This window comes from Euleptes europaea, chromosome 15 (assembly GCF_029931775.1).
Source record: "Euleptes europaea isolate rEulEur1 chromosome 15, rEulEur1.hap1, whole genome shotgun sequence".
In the NCBI taxonomy this organism is placed as follows: Eukaryota; Metazoa; Chordata; class Lepidosauria; order Squamata; family Sphaerodactylidae; genus Euleptes; species Euleptes europaea.
The window spans coordinates 9,088,927-9,108,622 of record NC_079326.1 but is presented as its reverse complement, the minus strand read 5'-3'; the positions used below and the strand labels follow the sequence as shown (position 1 = coordinate 9,108,622).

The 19,696-nt window shown below is 39.4% G+C and overlaps 1 protein-coding gene across 1 annotated transcript in view; it reads right to left on the bottom strand.

Moving 5' to 3' along the window:
* PTPN4 (protein tyrosine phosphatase non-receptor type 4) overlaps positions 1-19,696 on the bottom strand; it is a 136,046-nt gene that overhangs the window by 38,442 nt on the left and 77,908 nt on the right. Inside the window, exons 11-18 of the mRNA XM_056861377.1 lie at positions 16,899-16,962; positions 15,736-15,908; positions 14,616-14,684; positions 8,562-8,696; positions 7,833-7,991; positions 2,934-3,093; positions 2,553-2,636; positions 2,417-2,473 (exon numbers count right to left, since the gene is read on the bottom strand). Of these exons, the coding sequence (XP_056717355.1) occupies positions 2,417-2,473; positions 2,553-2,636; positions 2,934-3,093; positions 7,833-7,991; positions 8,562-8,696; positions 14,616-14,684; positions 15,736-15,908; positions 16,899-16,962 (901 nt within the window). The remainder of the gene's footprint in view (positions 1-2,416; positions 2,474-2,552; positions 2,637-2,933; positions 3,094-7,832; positions 7,992-8,561; positions 8,697-14,615; positions 14,685-15,735; positions 15,909-16,898; positions 16,963-19,696) is intronic.

Here is a 19,696-nt window from a genome sequence, read left to right as displayed (position 1 = left end):
GAAAGCTTAGTTTTCAATTACCATATTTACTCTAAAGGAAGATTACTTTTTAAACTTTTTTTGGCTTCTATAAAAAAAAGGGGTATACTGATCCGATGAATGTGAGAGGTGATTCACTGTGCACATGGGGAGAGTAGAAGAACTTGGGAGAAAACATGCCAATTCATTCACTAGCAGAGAGCAGTGGTGGCAAAAGTAAGTTGGATGGACGTGCTGGTTAGCTTTAGAAATTGCAGCTTCTTGTCTGACAAATGGTAAGAAATGGTAGGTACACTGGGGGTAGATTTGCTCCTCTACAGACCCATTGTTTGGGCTCAGAATAGTATTCCACATCAGCTTTTGCTTCTTCCTGTGCTTCAGACTGGAGTTGCCTAGTAGTTTGACTTCCCCCCCACCCGCCCTGCCAAGAAGAGCAAAACTCAAAAAGCTGGTGGATTTTACAGCAGTTAGCATAACATTAGCTATAGCTGTTATGGGTTTGTGGACATTATACATAGGAAAGGATAAGGCAGGTAGTTAATTTTAAATGCACCTGATAGATTGGAGATATAACACCTTCCATTGGAGAAGTGTGAATTCCTAGCCTACAAAAACATTGTGAAGGATGTGGAGAGCCAGTGTGGTGTAGTGGTTAAGAACAGTGGTTTGGAGTCTGATCTGGAGGACCGGGTTTGATTCCCCACTCCTCCACATGAGAGGCGGAGGCTAATCTGGAGAACTGGACTTGTTTCCCCACTCCTCCACATGAAGCTAGCTGGGTGACATTGGGCTAGTCACACTCTATCAGCCTCACCTACCTCACAGGGTGTCTGTTGTGGGCTAGTCACACTCTCTCAGCCTCACCTACCTCACAGGGTGTCTGTTGTGGGGAGGGGAGGGGAAGGTGACTGTAAGCCGGTTTGATTCCCCCTTAAGTGGCAGAGAAAGTCGGCATATAAAAACCAACTCCTCATCCTCCTTAATAGTACACTCTTCTAAGCCCACTGACTTAAATGGATTTAGAAGATTTATGAATCAAGGAGCTTCTAAGGAAGAAAGCAAAGCAAACGAAGGGTATAATTCTGCCAACTGGTAAATTTACCTGAGGCTTTTCTTAGTTTGACTCTTGGGGGGTGGTCAAAAAAGTCTTTTAAAATTTGAAACAGAATAATCCAATACTACTTGTGAACAGTTACAATGCAAAGAGGTGCAAAAAGTAAAAGAAATTATTTTCTTCTGTACTCTCTGTTCAATCCCGAAAGGGGGGGGGCAGCCACTTAGGAGCCAGCGTGACCCCAGCGCTGGCATCCATGCTACTTGTTCCATCCAAGGTGGCATGGACGCAGGCTCCAGGGAGCGATGCGACAGCGCGAGCCTCATGCACTGGGACTGCCTTGCCAGCAGTGTTTTTCCAAAGCGAGTGTTTGCACTGAGGTCCAGGGGGGCATTCCTAGGGGCAGAGCTGCCATTAGGCAGCTTCCAAGTGCTTTTGCCCTGGAACATGCCAATTTGCAGGCATCAAGTTACGGCTGCAAAATAGCTGGTGGCGCTCCATGAAACTCAATGGAGGAGTTTCATGGTTGTTGTTTTTTAAACCCTGCATTAAAAAAAAAAAATCCTGGCCGGGAATCCTCCTCGGCTGTCAACTATCTACCCCCCTTTAGGAATGGGCTGCCCATTGTTTATTTTATATTGATGGCTATATAATGAAACACTTGGTTTATACTGCTACCTTTTTTTTAGGAGGGCTCTTTAAATTCTGGGTGATCTGTGTATGTATAACCTTCTCTTTTTTAAGGGAGTAGTCTTACATTCAGGGTCATTTTCCTTTAGAGTAAAATATGCCATTTATGCTATAAACATATTTAGCTGGGACATGAACATAACCTCAGTACTTCCAGGTTTAAACTAAGATGCCAGCTGGAGGACTTTCACTCATCCCCACACAATTACATCATCAACAATAAAACAATAGATTGTTCAAGCACTATATTTTGTGGGATAGAAATCTGAATGAGAGAACGTTACGAAGTATATTTTCCCCACAACTTCGTCCCTCCAGAAGTCCTTTATGTGACACGTATGGACAAAAGGTCATGTGAGCTGGGGGGGGGAGTGCTGCAGAAGAGGGAGAAATAGCCCCTTTATTTTTCCAACTGTTTGTCAAATGTGGGTCCCATAGCTTTGGGTGTCATCTTTTGGTGGTTGAAAGGAACTTCTATTGTGACAGGAATGCAGGAAAAACCCACGGGCCACCGGCACCTTCCACTGGCAGTTGGTTGGATTCAAGCCCATGCATTATTTTACAATGAAGTACAAAAGAGTCTGTATTAGATTTGTGTTCTATTCAGGGGAATTTCTTTGATCTAGTCGAGAGACAAGCGACCTGAATACATGTATCAGAATAGATATCATTACAAACTTCCTGATAACTTACTGGTGTTCCTGGAGCTACTCTCGACACTATGACAGGCATCTTCTGGTCATATCCACCCTTTAAAAGAGAGGTCAATAATCAAAGAACATAAAACATACAATATCCAAAAATAAGGGAGGATTGGTTTTATTAGTACCTTTACATTGAAACCAAATCTTCCATTTTCATCAGGTCTCATTCTGATCAGAACAAGATTATCATGAGGAATTCCGCCATTGGGCTGAAAATAAGAACATAATATTGTTATTATTTCTCTATTTTGAATTTCTTTGGAGAGCTATTCCCAAATCCCAAGGTGATCCTTAATTCCTCATCTATTACTGATTAGGTAAGAGCCTGAAGAGCCAACAAGCAGAGGGAAGACAGTACATCACTGAAAGACACATTATGAATGTGTGTAATTTTAATAGACTTGTAAGTTACCTGTAGAGGACACTGGCTTACAGGCACTAATTTATCCCCACAAAAGAAAAACACTGATTAAAACCAACGGAGCAAATTTGAGGCAGCATCTTACTGTAGGTTTTTCTGGAGATGATGAATCATCATATGTTTCGTTTATATGATTATCCAATTCTTGCTGCGAATGTGAATAATGAATTTGGTTCCAACTGTTCTTTTTAGACTGTTTGGGTGGCAGTGCAGGAGGCTGCCCATCTATGGGAGTTTCTTGAGATCTACACAGAAAATAAACACAGACAACACAATTTTGAGATAGTTTGGACGTTCTATGCTGTATGCCAGATAAACAGAATCTGTCACCTAAGAAGCTCATCAACAGAACAGTAGGATTCTGGCACATCAAATGGTGTACAGTACATATAGTGTTCAGTACAGTTCAGTGACCAACACAACACAGAAATTCCAGGCAGAATACTTAAAAAAAAAAAACCTTTGAAATGACATTTTTCTATGCTTCTTTATATAACTTACAGCAACTTTTTACTTAAAAATTAGGAGATATTCAACAATAAATTCTAGTATAAAACAAAATCCCTTATAAGATAATTTAATTAAACCTTGCAGTAAAAATTAGGGACAACACAGGAATAGGCCTCAGTATAATATATGGCACTAGTTCTCTCAAGACATAGTCTACAGAGGTTTTTAAAAGCTTTTTTTACTTTCTAGTTGGACAAATGCCAGAAACATATTCTGCTATGAATACAATGACAAGTAAATGCTTCGGGGATTCTGGTGAAGTTCAGAGTTGATAGTAATAACTTGACTCATCAGAAGGCCATGGTCTTACACATTTTAAGTAGATGCCCAATTTAAAACACAAACTTAATATGCAGAACTAAAGACCCATGAGTAAGTCACTTATTCATTTATCCGTATAATAAAAAAGGTAATTTACATGCAGCACTCAGAATTTGATACAACCAAATCAAATAACTGTAGAAATCATTGAGTCATTAGGACATAACAGCAAACATTAGGACATAACAGCAACCCACGATATGGAATGGCATGAGTGAACCTGGGGTATTCTTGAGCTCATGGACTTCCTTCTGCTGCTCACACAAGTCCAGATAATTACATATTCCTGGATTAGCAGCAAACCACAGTTTGCCATTATATCTCAACGAACAGGGACTCCATAAGGACTCGTGGGGGTCAGTTCATTTTCCCTTTTATCCTCTTCCCCAAACCAAACATAGAAGTGCTACTGGAAAATTGAAGGTATGACCCAGGACTTAAGGTTTCAACCATTCTGGATGTGGTTGCACTTCCCTTCAAGGAACAGGTCTGTAGTTTCAGCATGCTCTTGGATCTAGGATAAGCAGACGGCAGCAGTGGCCAAAGTGCCTTCTACAAGCTTTGAATGGTTAGCCATCTACAACCTTGCCTGTGGTTGCCCAGAAATCACAGTGTTCCCTGAGATTCTCCTTTCTTAAAGCTACAAGTGCTGCTTTTATTAGTTTTGGATTTTTAACCCCTGTTGTTTTTTTTAGGTTTCATGTTTTTCTGCAACCCTGGGGTTTTTCTCAGGTTCATAAAAAAAGATTTTTCTTGTCTGTTAACGGTCCCCATCTTCGGATTTAAGTATCCACAATGGGGCTGTGTTGAAAATTAGCTATATTGGCAAGCGGAGAACCTGCAAGGACTCATGGGGGACATCTCATTTTCCCCTGCCTCGCTATTTTCCCTTTCCTGAAAGCCCCCATAGCCTCTCTCCTTTTTCTGATTCCTTCTCACCAACCAGTCAACCTACCTTTATCTCACCCTCCCCTATTTTCACTTTCCTTCTTTCATACCCCCTGGCAGCCTCTACCTGGGAAAATTATGATCATGTTGCACAGTGCTGGTCACCATGCCCAATTCTGCAGTGTGGAACCTGCAAGGACTTGCTGGGAGTACCTCATATTCCCTGTATCACTTCCCTGTGCCACTTCCCCTGAATCTTTACTTTTCCCTGCTTCTTCCCGCCCACCTACCTTTTACCTGCCCCCTTTGAGTTACGTTTATTATCATTTTACTTTATTTACACCCCACTTTCCTCCACAATGGGGTCCCAAATAGCCTACATTGTTCTCTTCCATTTTACCCTTACAAGGTCACCAAACAAGCTTCCGTGGCAGAGTACGGATTCAAACCTGGGTCTTCCAGATCCTAGACTGAAACTCTAACCCACTATACCACACTGGCTTTACTAGAGTAGCTAATGTGGAACTGTAGCAAAAATCTGAGTGAGTCACACAAGTTGGTGGTAGCAAGTTGTCCATGGCTGCTGCCAGGACTGGCGCTAATGAGTCTTCCCTCAGACCAAAACAACCTTGGAAAGGGCTTTGCCCCCTGCCTTTTACTGACAGAAACCAAGGCTTGAAAGCTGGGAATACTAATATAGTTAACTAGCAACCCCCACAACGACCATTTCATTTCTTATAGCTACAGGTGCTGCTTCTATTATTTTGGAAGATTTTAGCCCCTTCAATTTTTTTAAGATTTCAGATTTTTCTGCACACGTCAGGCTTTTCAGGTTTGCAGAAAAGTTCTGTCTTGTCTGTTAATGGTTCCAAATCTCTGCATTTAAGTATCTGCATTTATACTGATAGATATATTGATAGGCAAAATAAGTTGTGCGCTTTGCCATTCCAACCTGGATTCTAAACCTGGTTTATTCTTAGAGTTCAATCCTGGTTTGCAAGGCAAGCACAAATCATAGTTTATAATGACAGATTATAGTATGCAGAAAACCCAAAAATATTTGAATATTTGACTGCGTATCAGGGCAGGAGGGAGAATGCAAGTGATCCACTAAACTTTGTAACATAATAGGAAAATATGGTTTGCCTTTGCATCTGAGTCAAATCACAATGAAACATTTCTAATTAGTGTACTTTTAATTTCACAAAGAATGGTGAATTCTACAGACACGCCAAGCTAATTTTACATATTGCTACCATCCTACTGCACATGCTTACAAACCAGTGGGAATCACCATGAAAGATTTATTTCTAACCTTATCTGTGGCCTGTCTGTCTCCTGGCCAGCACACTTTGGTTATAACACAGTGTGCATGATCCAAATTTCAAGTCATTTCCCTTTTAAAAATGCAATAAAGGAACATTGTCAAAGTATATTACATGTCTATACATAGCTGGTGAAATAAATAGACAATGTAAAGCAATAAGACAGCATGACCTTGCAAGGTTGCCTGGTTTCATAGCCTCACAGAAGTTCAGACACCTGATGACGGCAGCCCCATATCTGATGACACTGGAGGTGAATAAATTTACAAGGGCTTTCATGTTAGCCAGATGTGGAGCTTTGCCATCGGCCATCTTAGAAGGCAGATATTAAAAAATTCCTCTTTCTGAGAGAGTCTGCCCGAGCAATGGTGAAGAAATTGAGACCCGCGAACATGTCTTCTTATACTGCCCTCTCCATCATGAGTCAAGAGCTAAGACTACCCAAGAAATTTTAAGAAATAATATAGGACTACCTGATAAAATTTGCATCCAGCGACTACTGGAGGATAGCAACCCACAAACTTCGAAATTTTGTGTTGCTATATATAAGGCCCGAAAGGATGCAATTTATAAACAGATAAAATCTGATTGATAAACATTTTAGAAGCTAGCGTGTTTGCCTCTTTAGATATGGGATTTTATTGATATATTTTACTTTGTGGATTCTCTGACTTATTGATACTGTTTTTATTGTAAATTTATGTTACTCCTGATTAGATCTGTTCTTTTTTTGGTCAAATGACCGTAAAATAAATGGTTGCTTGATTGAATGTAAAGCAATAAACTACCATTTGAAGTAGTTAAAGTAACTCTACGGTCATGAGTATAACATACTGTGATACATTACCATAATAAATTGTGAGAACTAGGATTGAAGCCTTGGGCAAAAATCTCCCTGCTTTATATTTACCCAGTCAGCTTTGAATTTCCTTAGGAATGCTTAGACAATGTGTGTGAAAGCAGGCTATTCTGCAGTCAAAGCAGCTCTCTGCATTCAGTAATTTGCATAATCAAATAAAAAGAAAAACACGCTACTATGATAAACTCTGTGTTGCATATATCCGGTCTGCCTTCTAACATTACTAACATATTTTCTTATTTGACTGATGCAGGTAACATATTTTTATAGTAAACATGGGCTGTTTTTATTTGCTATGCATTTTTTTACTCTTTCCTTCACTATCAATATCTGCAGATGACACAGGCAGAAAACCTTCAATACTTATTGAAACAAAGTTAAATTCACAGCAGGATCTGGCCAGAGAGGCACTTAAATACATAGGAATGTCAATGTGAACGAGGGCCTAAGTTGCACATAAGACCCTTTTAACTAAAAATGCCAAGACTGACTCTAGGACCCTCTATCACTTTATTATTGTGGTATGATCTACTGTGGGCAACCAGTTCCAAAAACCAAGGTTTGAATCCTCAGGTTCTTTCTGCTAACACAGGACATACTTCTGCACATGCTGGATTCCCACTTCTATTGCAGACCCCTTGTAAGCACCACATGTTGGGGAGCACAATCACGGGAATAGGGAGGTAGGAAAGTTCTATTCCATAAATGCAGTTATGTAATGATTTGGGGTTGAATCCTGAACAGAAACTTAGTATTTATACAGCGCTTCACACTTCACACACATCTTGTAATCATTACTGAATTAGACCAGCATTATTCTCATATTGCTGGGATGGCTGAAAAAGCATTTTTGCCTAATGCCGCTCAGTGAATTCATTAGAAATTGCAATGTTGGATGATTCACAGTTCATTTTTAACCAATATGATACAAAGTTTCTCACTATAAAACTATCACTGAATGTAAATATTAGGGCTGCCAATGAACTGACAGATATGTGGCAACAAATAAAATTATTGAAATTAGCAGCACTTAGGACTCTTGACTTACTCTAAAACAAAACATGAAAAAAACTAAACTTACGGTGAAGATTCCAGAATGATGCTGTTCGCCTGTGTGGAAGAAGGAGATCGGTGATTTGCAAAAACCTCACTTGGAGACGTATGGACTACATGGTCCACCAGATGTCCCACTGAAGATGGCCGTAACCGATTTCCCTCCTGAGTAAATGCACAGTTGCGACTAAACAAGGAAAGAACACTTGTTCAACAAAAGCATATTGCTAAAGTTCTACAATAGGTTTCTGTGTATAGAGTATCTATAAAATAGCAAATCCACAGGAAGAATTTTGGATAACGCTCAGTTTGATCTTACTATCGTATAAGGCTTGCCCTTCCTTAGTTGCTTCTTCTACACTGCACGCAACATCCATTCTTCACTAGGCCAGTCCAAAGTGTCATATTCACAATGGCCATCCAGCTCACCAAATGTTCATAAGCTGCTTGGATTTTACAAGTGGAAGCCAATGTACAGCCCCTAATGTGAGACGCTCTACCTATTCTGTCCAGTATTTCATAACTGTATTATTTGCAGGTGTATTTAAATTGGAATAATTGTTTACCTCTATAAGTCCCTGTATATCTACCACTTCCTCCTCAAATTCACTTCACACACCTGACGAAACAAAGTGTTGCCAATCAAAATTCTTGGCACAGTAGTTTGCAAGTTTTGGTTTATTATGGAAATGTCTATGTTTAGCACACATCCAGAGGAAAGTAAGTAGTTGAAGGGGGCTACTTCAGTTATACTTACTGATTAGGGGTTCCAGGTGGGGAGCGTGATGGTAAGCTTTGAGTTTCTAACCTGTCATCAGATAATGAATTCCTGCTGACAACCTCCCAGTCCATCCCACTTATCAATTTACGAGCCAGAGGTTTACTAGGGGACCTAAAACAGAAATATTTACGCAAAACTATCAGTATGATCTCTGGAATTCCTCAATAATTGATAGAATATAAAAGAAACTAGAATCAGTCTTCCAGCATATAGGATCTGTTAAAATGTGCACACATTTAAACAAATTATTTCAGATAGATTTTCCTTCTGTTCTCAGTAGAAGGCTGCAGAATGAATTTGTATAATAAAAACATATTTTACTCATATGACTGCAGAAGATGAATGCATTTTATGAAGAACATTTTATTGAAGAAAAAGAAAAATTAAATTGTAACTTTGCTAGTGCAAAACATTGGACTAGATACCAGTGTGGTGTTGTGGTCAAGAGTGTCTGACTCTAATCTGGACAACCAAGTTTGATTCACCACTCCTCCACACGAAGCCTGCTGGGTGATCTTGGGCCAGTCAGAGTTCTCTCAGAACTCTCTCAGTTCCACCTACCTCACAAGGTGCCTGTTGTGGGGAGAGGAAGGGATTGTGATTGTAAGCCATTTTGACTCCTTAAGGTAGAGAAAAGCAGGGTATAAAAACCAACTCTTCTTCTTCGAATTGTCCTGTTTCACTGTTGCAGATATCATATGTCTAGAACCTCACATATAGTGAGGAGAAGCAGCCCTTGGTGCTTCTCCACTCCTACGTCAAAGCTGCCTTTGCTTAGAAGAAAGAGGTATTCGGTTTCCTTATACACATTTGTATGTAACATGTAGTTAAGTACTAGTCTACACTCATGAATAAGGGCAGTAATTTAGCCAACAGCTGTAGTAAACTGCAGCCTTTATCAGAAAAGGAGAATGAACATTCTAAAGAAGCCTACAGCAGCCCAAGATACAAGAGGATCCACCATAAAAAGTGGCATGAGCATAAAAATGTATGTATGTTGGGATTCTTCATTTTCAGGATATGTTAAACAGTGCTAAACCTCTGTAACCATTAATACAATTATTTTACAAAATAGAAAAAATAACCATGTGTGCAAACATGTAGTAGCACAATTATTGCAAGAAACAAGAACATCAGTTGTGTCTCTAATGAGCAAGAGAAGGAACAATTTTTCAAAGACATTACAGTTCCTGGGTCATACAACTGAATTTGTGGTTTTACAAGTTCCACTAATAACCTGCCAACTGTATCTACTGTTATGCAAGAATTAATCCTCAAATGCTAAGAGTATACACATCTTCTTACTGATATATAAACCTGTCCCCTTTCAAATATTTAATACCACTCACAGCATTTGTCAAATCTTAAAAAAAGGAAGAAAAAAAAGTAAACTCACATGCTCACAGTTTTCTGTAGGCTGAAGGAACTTATGCTTTTTCTCTCCTAGGAATTTAACTCTGAGGAATACTCACCGTAATTACTCAGCAGAAAGTCAGATCTGGAGTAGTGTCCTTAGCAGTTGATAAAGATACAGCAGAAGCACAACTGCCAAGCCACACTTCAGCATTTGATTAACTGCTTTAACCTCACAACCCCACCCATTCACGACCTGTTACCAAAACTTCCTGTTCTTTGTGGAAATTTCAAAGAAACAGTTACCACATTGCAGCAATGCATTTTCCAGTGCCTCAGTTGTATGCTTTCTGCCTTTAATAGGTGGCCATATGAACAGTAATAAGATTACTTTGCTCACATTTTATAATTGTAATTCAAAGCAATGCAGAGATTTAAATTTATTTGTATATCATATTTTACTTAACTGTGTAAAATTATTTTCTAAGTACACAGTTCAGAATGAACATTCAAACTTCAGATGCCAGGCTGGGTTAGGAATGTTGCTTAAAATTTTTGATTTTTCTGTTGTCATTGTTGGATCATTTTCTGGTTTGGAATAACTAGCAGTGGCCGGTACCTTTCAGAGGGATGGGAGAACCACTGATATGGTTTGCCCATAGATCAACAAATTTGGATGGTTTCCTGATAGCTTTGGGTGCTGGCCCTATTGAACTCACCCTGGAAACAAACTGGCTGATATCTGGAATGAGCAAATGGTCCAGGCACTTGGAATGACCATACGATATGCCTTCTCTTGCCCAATATAACTCACTCATATGTTTAGTTTACTGTGGAGGTGAGGGAGATGAGTTGTTAGGGATGACTGCTGCTGCAAAAATAGAAGCACCCTTAGGACATATTTGGCTGATTGCAAGGTAAAACCCATTTTACAGCCTATTTTGTAGAAGTTATGGTGGCATGGAAATGTTGCCTCTATACCATCTTCATTCAACATTATCCAGAGGAATATTTCTGAATGGTTAAGTCTTACTCTATATTAACATTTAGGATAAGACAGGAACGTTCTTGGTACAACACTCTTTGCTACACATTTGCAAACAATTTTATGTTTAAACATTAAATATAAAATCACTCATATCAGCTCTGGCTCAGGCACCATATTAGATACTAGCATTTTTTTTATCACTCTCCTGCTATACTGGAGATTGTAGCACAATCTGAGACTTGCTATGAACGTTCGTCAGCAAGTTAAGTAAAGGGCTTTTATTAATTCCGCCATTCTTTTATCTATTATGTTTTATCCTTGTCAGAAATGTTCAACTGCAATAATTTTATGTTACTATGCAGACACCCCATGTTTCGATTTTATGCCAATAAAGGAGATTGTTGTTGTATTTTTTTATTGATTCCAGAACTACCAGTTTTATTGTGATGAATACCTTTCAGTTGGTGAACTTTGATCATGTGGACAAAACTTTGGGGGATGTGATGCTGATCCCTAGCATGTTCAACCGCTGCCACTCCTGTCAGGAGAGCAGCCAGAGAGGATCTGAATATCTGGACAGCAGAGACTGCCAATGGTTTTCTAACTGAGAGTAAGATATCCACTTCATTTAAAGAGACTGTAGTGTGTCTATTACTGAAAAGTCCATTCTTACCAGTTGATAATTTTACAACAGTTGCCCACACTCCTCTTATTAGGCAAGGTGCTCTAGAATCATAGAATAGAATCACAGAGTTGGAAGGGACCACCAGGGTCATCTAGTCCAACCCCCTGAACAATGCAGGAAACTCAAAACTACCTCCCTCACACACCCAGTGCCCAGAAGATGGCCAAGATGACCCCCCTCTCATGAACTGCCCAAGTTCATAGAATCAGCACTGCTGACAGATGGCCATCTAGCCTCTGCTTAAAAACCTCCAGGGAAGGAGAGCTTACCACCTCCTGAGGAAGCCTGTTCCACTGAGGAACCGCTCTAAACTTACTCCAGTTCCAGTGCAAAAAGAGCACCTGTACGCAAATGAGTGTTTAGGTGTAGCTTGATTATAACTTTCGGGGTATCTTCAAAGCGGCTGTTAAGTATTAAACTACTGATAGAGTAACAGCCTTATCATTATCAGGCAGCAGATAGATTAAATGGTAGTCATGAGAACATACAGGAAAGTGTGAAATCGATGGAGTAATAAAATAAGATCTAACAGAAGAATATAAACCACAACTCAATAAAAAATGGGTGTTTCTGTCTTTGCTGTTCCACATGGACAGACTCTCTGTTCGATTGGGGTTTTCAAAAATGTGCCAGTTAATTCACTGAGGGGTCAGGCATTATGTCTGGCCAAGAAGAAAAGTCTGCGAAGAGTTGTAATGGTTAAGAATTCAAGATAATCTTGGAGCACTGGAAAAGACGGGGTGCTTTGTCCCCAGAAGGAGGGTACACATTTCCTACTGGCATCACCACATAGTTCAAGATGGTCCCTTTGTTCTAAGTCTATATCTTACTAATTACTAAAGGGAGTTCTGAGGGAAAACTTGGATAGCAAATCTGTAAACCTGAAAGTCTTTCGTCTACTATCTTTATCCAAGAGGACACAAAAGGGTCAAGCACAGTCCTTTTAAAAGATCAGGAAGAAAATCCTGATCTAATAGAAAAAATCTAAATTTTACTACAGCTTTCCATGCTAAGAGGGAGATGGAGGGCAGTCTCTAAGTATAAGTTAGATTGAAATACAATTGAAATACAATTAGGTGCTTGAAAGATGGCACGTAAGAATTTTGATTGCAAAGTTTCAATTTTGGAGGGAAGAGAAGGAAACCAAATTGGAGCTCCGTAAAGCAGAAAATATCTTATTTTTGCCTTACAAACTTCAAGAGTTAATGGAATAGATTACCCTTCTGAGCGATAAAAGAATTTCCTAACAGCAGCTAAATGCTAACTTACTCATTGCAGCAACAGAACGGGTAGAATTTGTCACATATGTGTAAGAGTGGAAAAAGTTCTCCTGGGTTGAGAGAAACAAGGCTGATTGCTTACTGCTGCTACACCCCAAATCCAGAAACAAGATAGCAAAGGCTAGATTGGTGCTACCTCTCCCAAACAACAACCGACCAAAATGTTCAAAGTAAAAACACTGAAGCAGCACTGTATCACAATCTTACCTCTGCCCTCCAATAAATTAAGTAATATAATAAACTAAGATTGGGGTCCCTATATCTTATTTCTTTAAAGCATTTATATGTGACCTTTCCACCCAATTTAGGGCTCCCAAGGCAGAGAACAATCACAACATAAAAAAATGCTTTAAAATATGAATGAATATATATAGAAAATTTAGTAAAATGTAAACATATAGACACAGGCACATATAATTGTGCCTAAATGTCTAACTTTTATTTGCAACACGCATGCCTGGAATAACTTTCTTGCAGGCTATGATAAACTGACATTTTCAAATATTAATTGACTCCAGTGTTGCATCTTAATGGCTATATCACATAAATATGCCTAATAAAATTAAGTGCTTCCCATTAAAAAAACACTTAAACAAAGAAGACTATTTCAAGCACTACTGAGGAAGAAATTTCCATTTTTTAGCTTCACTTAAAGGGTATTCTTTCTTTTATTCTCTGCTCTTATGACAACAGTCTTGAACATGAAGAGTTCCAACAACCGGACAACAACAAAAAAGAGAGAAACAACAATACTAATAATAAATACGCCTATGACAAATAGGGCATCAGGCTGCTCAAATTTAACTGATAAATTTGATTACATGGGGGGGGGGGGGAAACTTGGCAACTGCCAGGGTGGTTTATGATTGCTTCCAGCCAAAAGGTCCTGAAGCTTACAATGGGCTGGAATGCTAACCAGATCCTTTAGAAGGAGAGAGACAAACAGTTCTGTACTTATGAAATTTGGGCAATCCAATAGACAATGGAGCAAGGTGTAAAGGCTCCCCCTGTCACAACTACAAAGTCCATCTGCAAATGGAATCCTCCCAAAGTGGCCAAAAAGTTCTGCCATTGGGATTGAAATATGGCGAGCCAACATAAAGGCACATCGGTATTTGGGAACCGTCAAGCAGTCAAGACAGCCTGGGCTGGAGTTTGGATACACCAATCCCAAATAAAGAAGAGGACAAACTCTACGGGCCTGGGTTCTGTTACTGAGCTCATCTAAAGCATAGAGGTGTTTCAAAATCAGATTTCTACTAGAGGTCAGACTGAGGCAATCGATATTATTAGGAAGGATCCCCAAACAGACCAGGCGAGAGGTTACTAGTTTCTGCTCTTAAAGGGTAATATGAAAGTAAGATTGTGTGTGTGTAAAGTGCAGTCAAGTCGCAGCCGACTTATGGCGACCCCTTCTTTGGGGTTTTCATGGCAAGAGACTAACAGAGCTGGTTTGCCAGTGCCTTCCTCTGCACAGCAACCTTGGTATTCCTCGGTGGTCTCCCATCCAAATACTAACCTGGGCAACCCTGCTTAGCTTCTGAGATCTGACGAGATCAGGCTAGCCTGGGCCATCCAGGTCAGGGCGAAAGTAAGATTAGAATGTAAGTAATACATTAGAACAGTGCTGAGAGAGTGTAGGGAGAAATCTTAATAATTTTTTAAAAAAACTGTAACAATCACAGTAAAATAAACATTACTATAAACCAATTTAAATTGCTTACCTGGCAAACACCCTGTCCTTATTTGCCTTTTCTTTCCCATACTGTACAGACTGAACCTCTGTTCTTCCACTGAAAGGAAATGTATAAATTATAATCTGTGTATGCCATGAAAAAAGATTGAGGGGTATACCTCATTTGGTTAATACAAGCAACTTTGTCACCCAAAGCTAAGAGTAAAATTTTACAATTATATTTTCTTAATTCCTAACAGCCTGAATATTAGATACGACAAGGCCATGACAAATAAACTTAAGTGAGACATAGCTGCTGTCCTTCCAGAATCAATGTAACAGCTGCCAAAAAATTCTTAACAGAACAAGTTTAAAGAACCATGCTGGCCGCAGAAGTCCACAATTATTCCTTTGCTTTATCAGAACATAATGCCTAAAACATTTTGCCACTGAATTTCTCTGTGCAATTATTGGACCACAATTACCTTCAGAATGAGTAATTCCGGATGATGCACAGCATTATACTTTACTAGTGGCCAACAGACTGAGCTTTCTCCTGACTTGTGACAAGCTGGAGGGAGGCTCCTTAGGTTGGAGGAAAGCGTCAAACTTTGCTGCCCAGTGTGGTAGAATACAGGCCATGGTCTCCAGTCCTCACCCCCTACCCCAACAAGGAGAATCATCATCTGAAGACCAAAACATGCCATTTAGATACTTCTCCCTAGTATGTGCCCGGACCTGAATGGAGCCTGCTAAATTCATAGAACTCTCTTCAGTCTTGAACTTAAACAGAACTTTTGCAGCGTCACAGCCTCCAATTGTGCATATCAGTCAGTCAAAAAAAAAATGAACAGTAAAATAGAGGTCAACACTTACTTTGGACAGCATTTATAAAGAAATACCAAGTTTTCAAATTAAGCAGTGATACTGTGCTCTGCAAAGAAGTCTACTGCAACTGAGTGTGACTGTTATTTACATTCCTTGCCCTACATTACTTCCAAGCAACTTCTAAAATAAGTTCAGAACATATTTGGAATTTTCAAAAGTTGATGCCTACTTGATCTCACCAAGCTATTTCAACAGTGGTAGATTTGGAGCAGCCTATATTTACTACTATGCTAATAAACTCCCCTTGTGTAACATCAATACATCATATAGCCCAAACTTACCAGTACCGGTACTTTGAACCCAAAGTAAAATAATGTGCAAAAAAGTTCTTCTGAGGTGGCAGTGGTCTGTCTAACCGGAAGAAGGTGTGATGTTCCACACAAGCTTTCCATAAATTCTTACATGCTCGATAATTCACCATATTGAATCCCAGTAATGTTTCTCTAGATTCGTGCTACAAGGAAAAGTTTTACATTTTATTTGGTAAAATTAGTCTCCTGCTCATGAAATATATTTGAGGCTGTTATGAAAAGTTAATTCTTTTTTACTAACCAGCTCAAAAGGACTCCCAGTGAATATGTCAATGAAAAAAATCCCTGATAAGAATTTTTTTTGCATACTTGTCTTTATAAAAATGTACTTAAGTTGAGAAGAACAATAAAGGGACTCATACCTTTGGAGAATACTTTTCCTATCAGGATGTCTAAAAGAGCCCATGCATGGCTGCCCTAGATATCCACCAATATGTTACAGAGGATTCGAAGGATTTGGGTGTTTTCAAGGCACATAGTTCATTAATATAGAGCACAGGCTAAACCTCTTGGGCCTTAATGTCTTTCCACATAAGGGAGTGTGAGATTAACAAGCAAACACTGAGGTACTCTTTCTTTGCAATATTAGTCTTCCCACAAGGTACATACAATTTTTCAATCCTGTGTACATGACCTAAAGATCTATGTGCTGGAAAGCATGGTTTAAAAAAAAAACACATGATTGTACACCTGCAAATAATTAGTACTGTTTACTAAATGATTCCTTGTATACTTTAATTTTACATCAGCAGTACACATAGATCTTAGACACTCTCCTCTTTTGAAACAATCAAGACCAAAAAGGTGCTCCATAATTCTTAATTTTTTCCTACAGCCCCAAAAAGAACTGCAAAGTACACTGTATGAAGATGGCACACATACTAAATAGACTGCAGTATGTTTTTAACCTACAGATTCAGAAGCATGCATCTCAGTCAGACTATAAATGTAAGTCAAAATCTTCTAACATTTAAGCGTAATTTTAAACTGTCACATATGTTCCCAGAGAATTAAAGCATTACTACATGCTGGTAAAAATAGTATCTCAATCAATGTGAACGCATGTCAACTGCCTGACAAAAGCCACTCTGCAACGTCAGAGCGAATGACAAATGATTAAGACTGGTACTCACCAATTCTTTTCTAAGTTGAATAAAAAACTGCTTGCATTTAAAAGAAATTTTTACAATCTTCAACCTAAGTGAAATTAAAAACAAATAGAATGCTGTAATTTTTCTTCATATGTATAATCTAATATAGGTTCTGACATATATATTTAGCAACCAGAAACAGTACCCTTTTTTACTGTATTCACTGGTGGCGGACGGACGGGGGACGGACTTTAGCTCATCATCCCAATCTCAACTCAGAATAAACTCTATTCTTGTAATACATCTGCCTTTATGTTTCCTCTGAAAACTCACAGAAGGTTCTCTAGTGCTAGCTAATCTGTCACAGGAAACTATTATTCCAACAGATTGGATAACTGCCCTTGTGTTAAAATCAAAGTGTCATCCATGGGGCTTTCCCAGCCCCTTCTGCACTGCAGCTTCTTGTGTCTCACAAGGATAACCTGCCAGAGTGTTGTGCAATTCAGCATTAGGGTGGGATCAGTATAGACATTTGACAACAAAGTCTAACTGTTACTGAACTATAGTTCCTATTAAGAACCAGTTTGGTATAGTGTTGGATTACGACTGGAAAGAAATGGTTCAAATATCCACTCAGCTATGGAGCTCACGCGTGCTCTCAGAATCAGGGTGTTTGAGGGAGAGAGGGAGGAGGGGAGAACCTTGTTTGCTTCTCGGAGCACTTTGGAAGAAAGAGGATAAAAATACGTCATGTTTAGGAATTTTCACCTTCAGTGTGTGGGGAAGCAATTAAATTCAGCCTTGGATCTAGACCGCAGAATAGTGATAAACTTCCATATATTAATCCAAAGGAACAATGGGATTTATTTTTTTCCTTCTCAGAGAGAAATAACCTTAAACTGAGTATTTGCTTCATAAAAATGAAAAAAATGACAGGACTATAAAAACTGTAAACTGCCTTGAACCACAATGAAAGGTGGGGTATAAACACTTTTGAAACTAAGTAAATAAAAATAAACATGCCACGAAACTGGCACCAGGCTGGTTCCAATGTGGGCAGCTAATCTTAGCCATGCCAAAACGATCTTATAATATTATTATTATCCCCTGCTACACACGCCTTGTGAGCTGGATAAAATAACATGCAAGACCTCTTGCCTAGCACAATACAACTTCTGGCTAGCAGCACTACTACAACTGAAATGACTAGCAACATTGTGCCAGCCAACAATAATCCAGCTATGCTAGCACAATGCAACAACAGAAAAGCATGGTACGGTATCAAGGATATGTAAACAGCAGCAGCTCACTGTTCAAGATGCCCCATATTGCACTGCTCTAACACACATGCAACTGAAAATACACAAGAGGGCGAAAAAAGAAGTAAGGAACCAAGGGGAAAGCTCATAATTCATAGGGTAGGAGCAAGGGATGGACGACTGTACAGAAAAAGCTATCAATTTTGATTCATCTGGGAATTCTGCAACAGTGGCTAGGTTGAGACTAGAAGAGATGATACAGCAGAATGCAAAAAGAGAGTTGTTTGAATCCACGTCTCCTTTTCCCTAATGTGCAAATATTGAACACCAGGTTATTTCCCCAGGACAGGTTACTAATTTGGGCTCTGATTTCATTGTTGTTTTTTTTGTCATAGGTTACTGACTAAGCTGTACAAGAAGTGATACAGCAGACATAGGCAAGATCACAGAATCCAGCAGCCAACATTTCAAGTACTAAGCCCTTAAAACAGGGGTCCCCATTTTTTTTTAGCCTGTGGGCACATTTGGAGTTCTGACAGAGTGATGAGTGCAGCCATAAAATGGCTGCCAAAAATGGCTGGTACAGGAGGCGGAGCCAGCCACAAAATGGCTGCTGTACCTTAACTTTGGTCGCACAGTGAAGATCCTTTGCTTTGGCAAAAGCTCCACCCACTTTCTAAAATACTTGGTGGGCGCCAGGAAAGGTGAGGAGGAGGAGGAGGAGAAGAGTTGGTTTTTATATGCCGACTTTCTCTACCACTTAAGGAAGAATCAAACCGGCTTACAATCACCTTCCCTTCCCCTCCCCACAACAGACACCCTGGGAGGTAGGTGGGGCTGAGAGAGCTCTAAGAGAACTGTAACTAGCCCAGGGTCTCCCAGCTGGCTTCATGTGTAGGAGTGAGAAACCAACCTGGTTCACCAAATTAGAGTCTGCTACTCATGTGTAGGAGTGGGGAATCAAACCCAGTTCTCCAAATAAGAGTCCACCACTCTTAACCACTACACTATAGCATCATTCTAAGGACCTGCTCTAAAATGTAATACAAATGTTAACCAAGTTTGATACCTATTAATGAATGACAAAACAGTAAAACAGCCAGCAAAGAGTCAAATTAGTGTTGACATGCAACACCAACTCTTATCTGAGGAAGCACAACTTGTGTGGCCAGAGACAAATGGATGAGGCAGCATCTCAGCTATCCCAAAGGTATACAGCTTTGCGTGGTTGTATCACTTCCCAAGAACAACACATTAAGAAAGCCAAAAAAATCAAACTTCAATGGATTTTATAACTTCCCAAGGACATGCATTGTACACTCAGCAATATGGTAAGAAACACATGGAAATACTTAAAATTATTTACTTCACCCAAACAAAGATCCTCAACCAATACAAATCATTGGTGATAGCTAAGCAATCAGGATAATTTGATTACTTTCGATTGATCAAAGCTGATTTGGAACATGTATAACTTCAAGTTTTCCTAGACACCTATTTTCTTAATTAAACAAGGCTTCGAAGTATGGGATAGTGTTGGACTTGGGAGTCCCAGGTTCAAATCCTCACTCTGCCATGGAA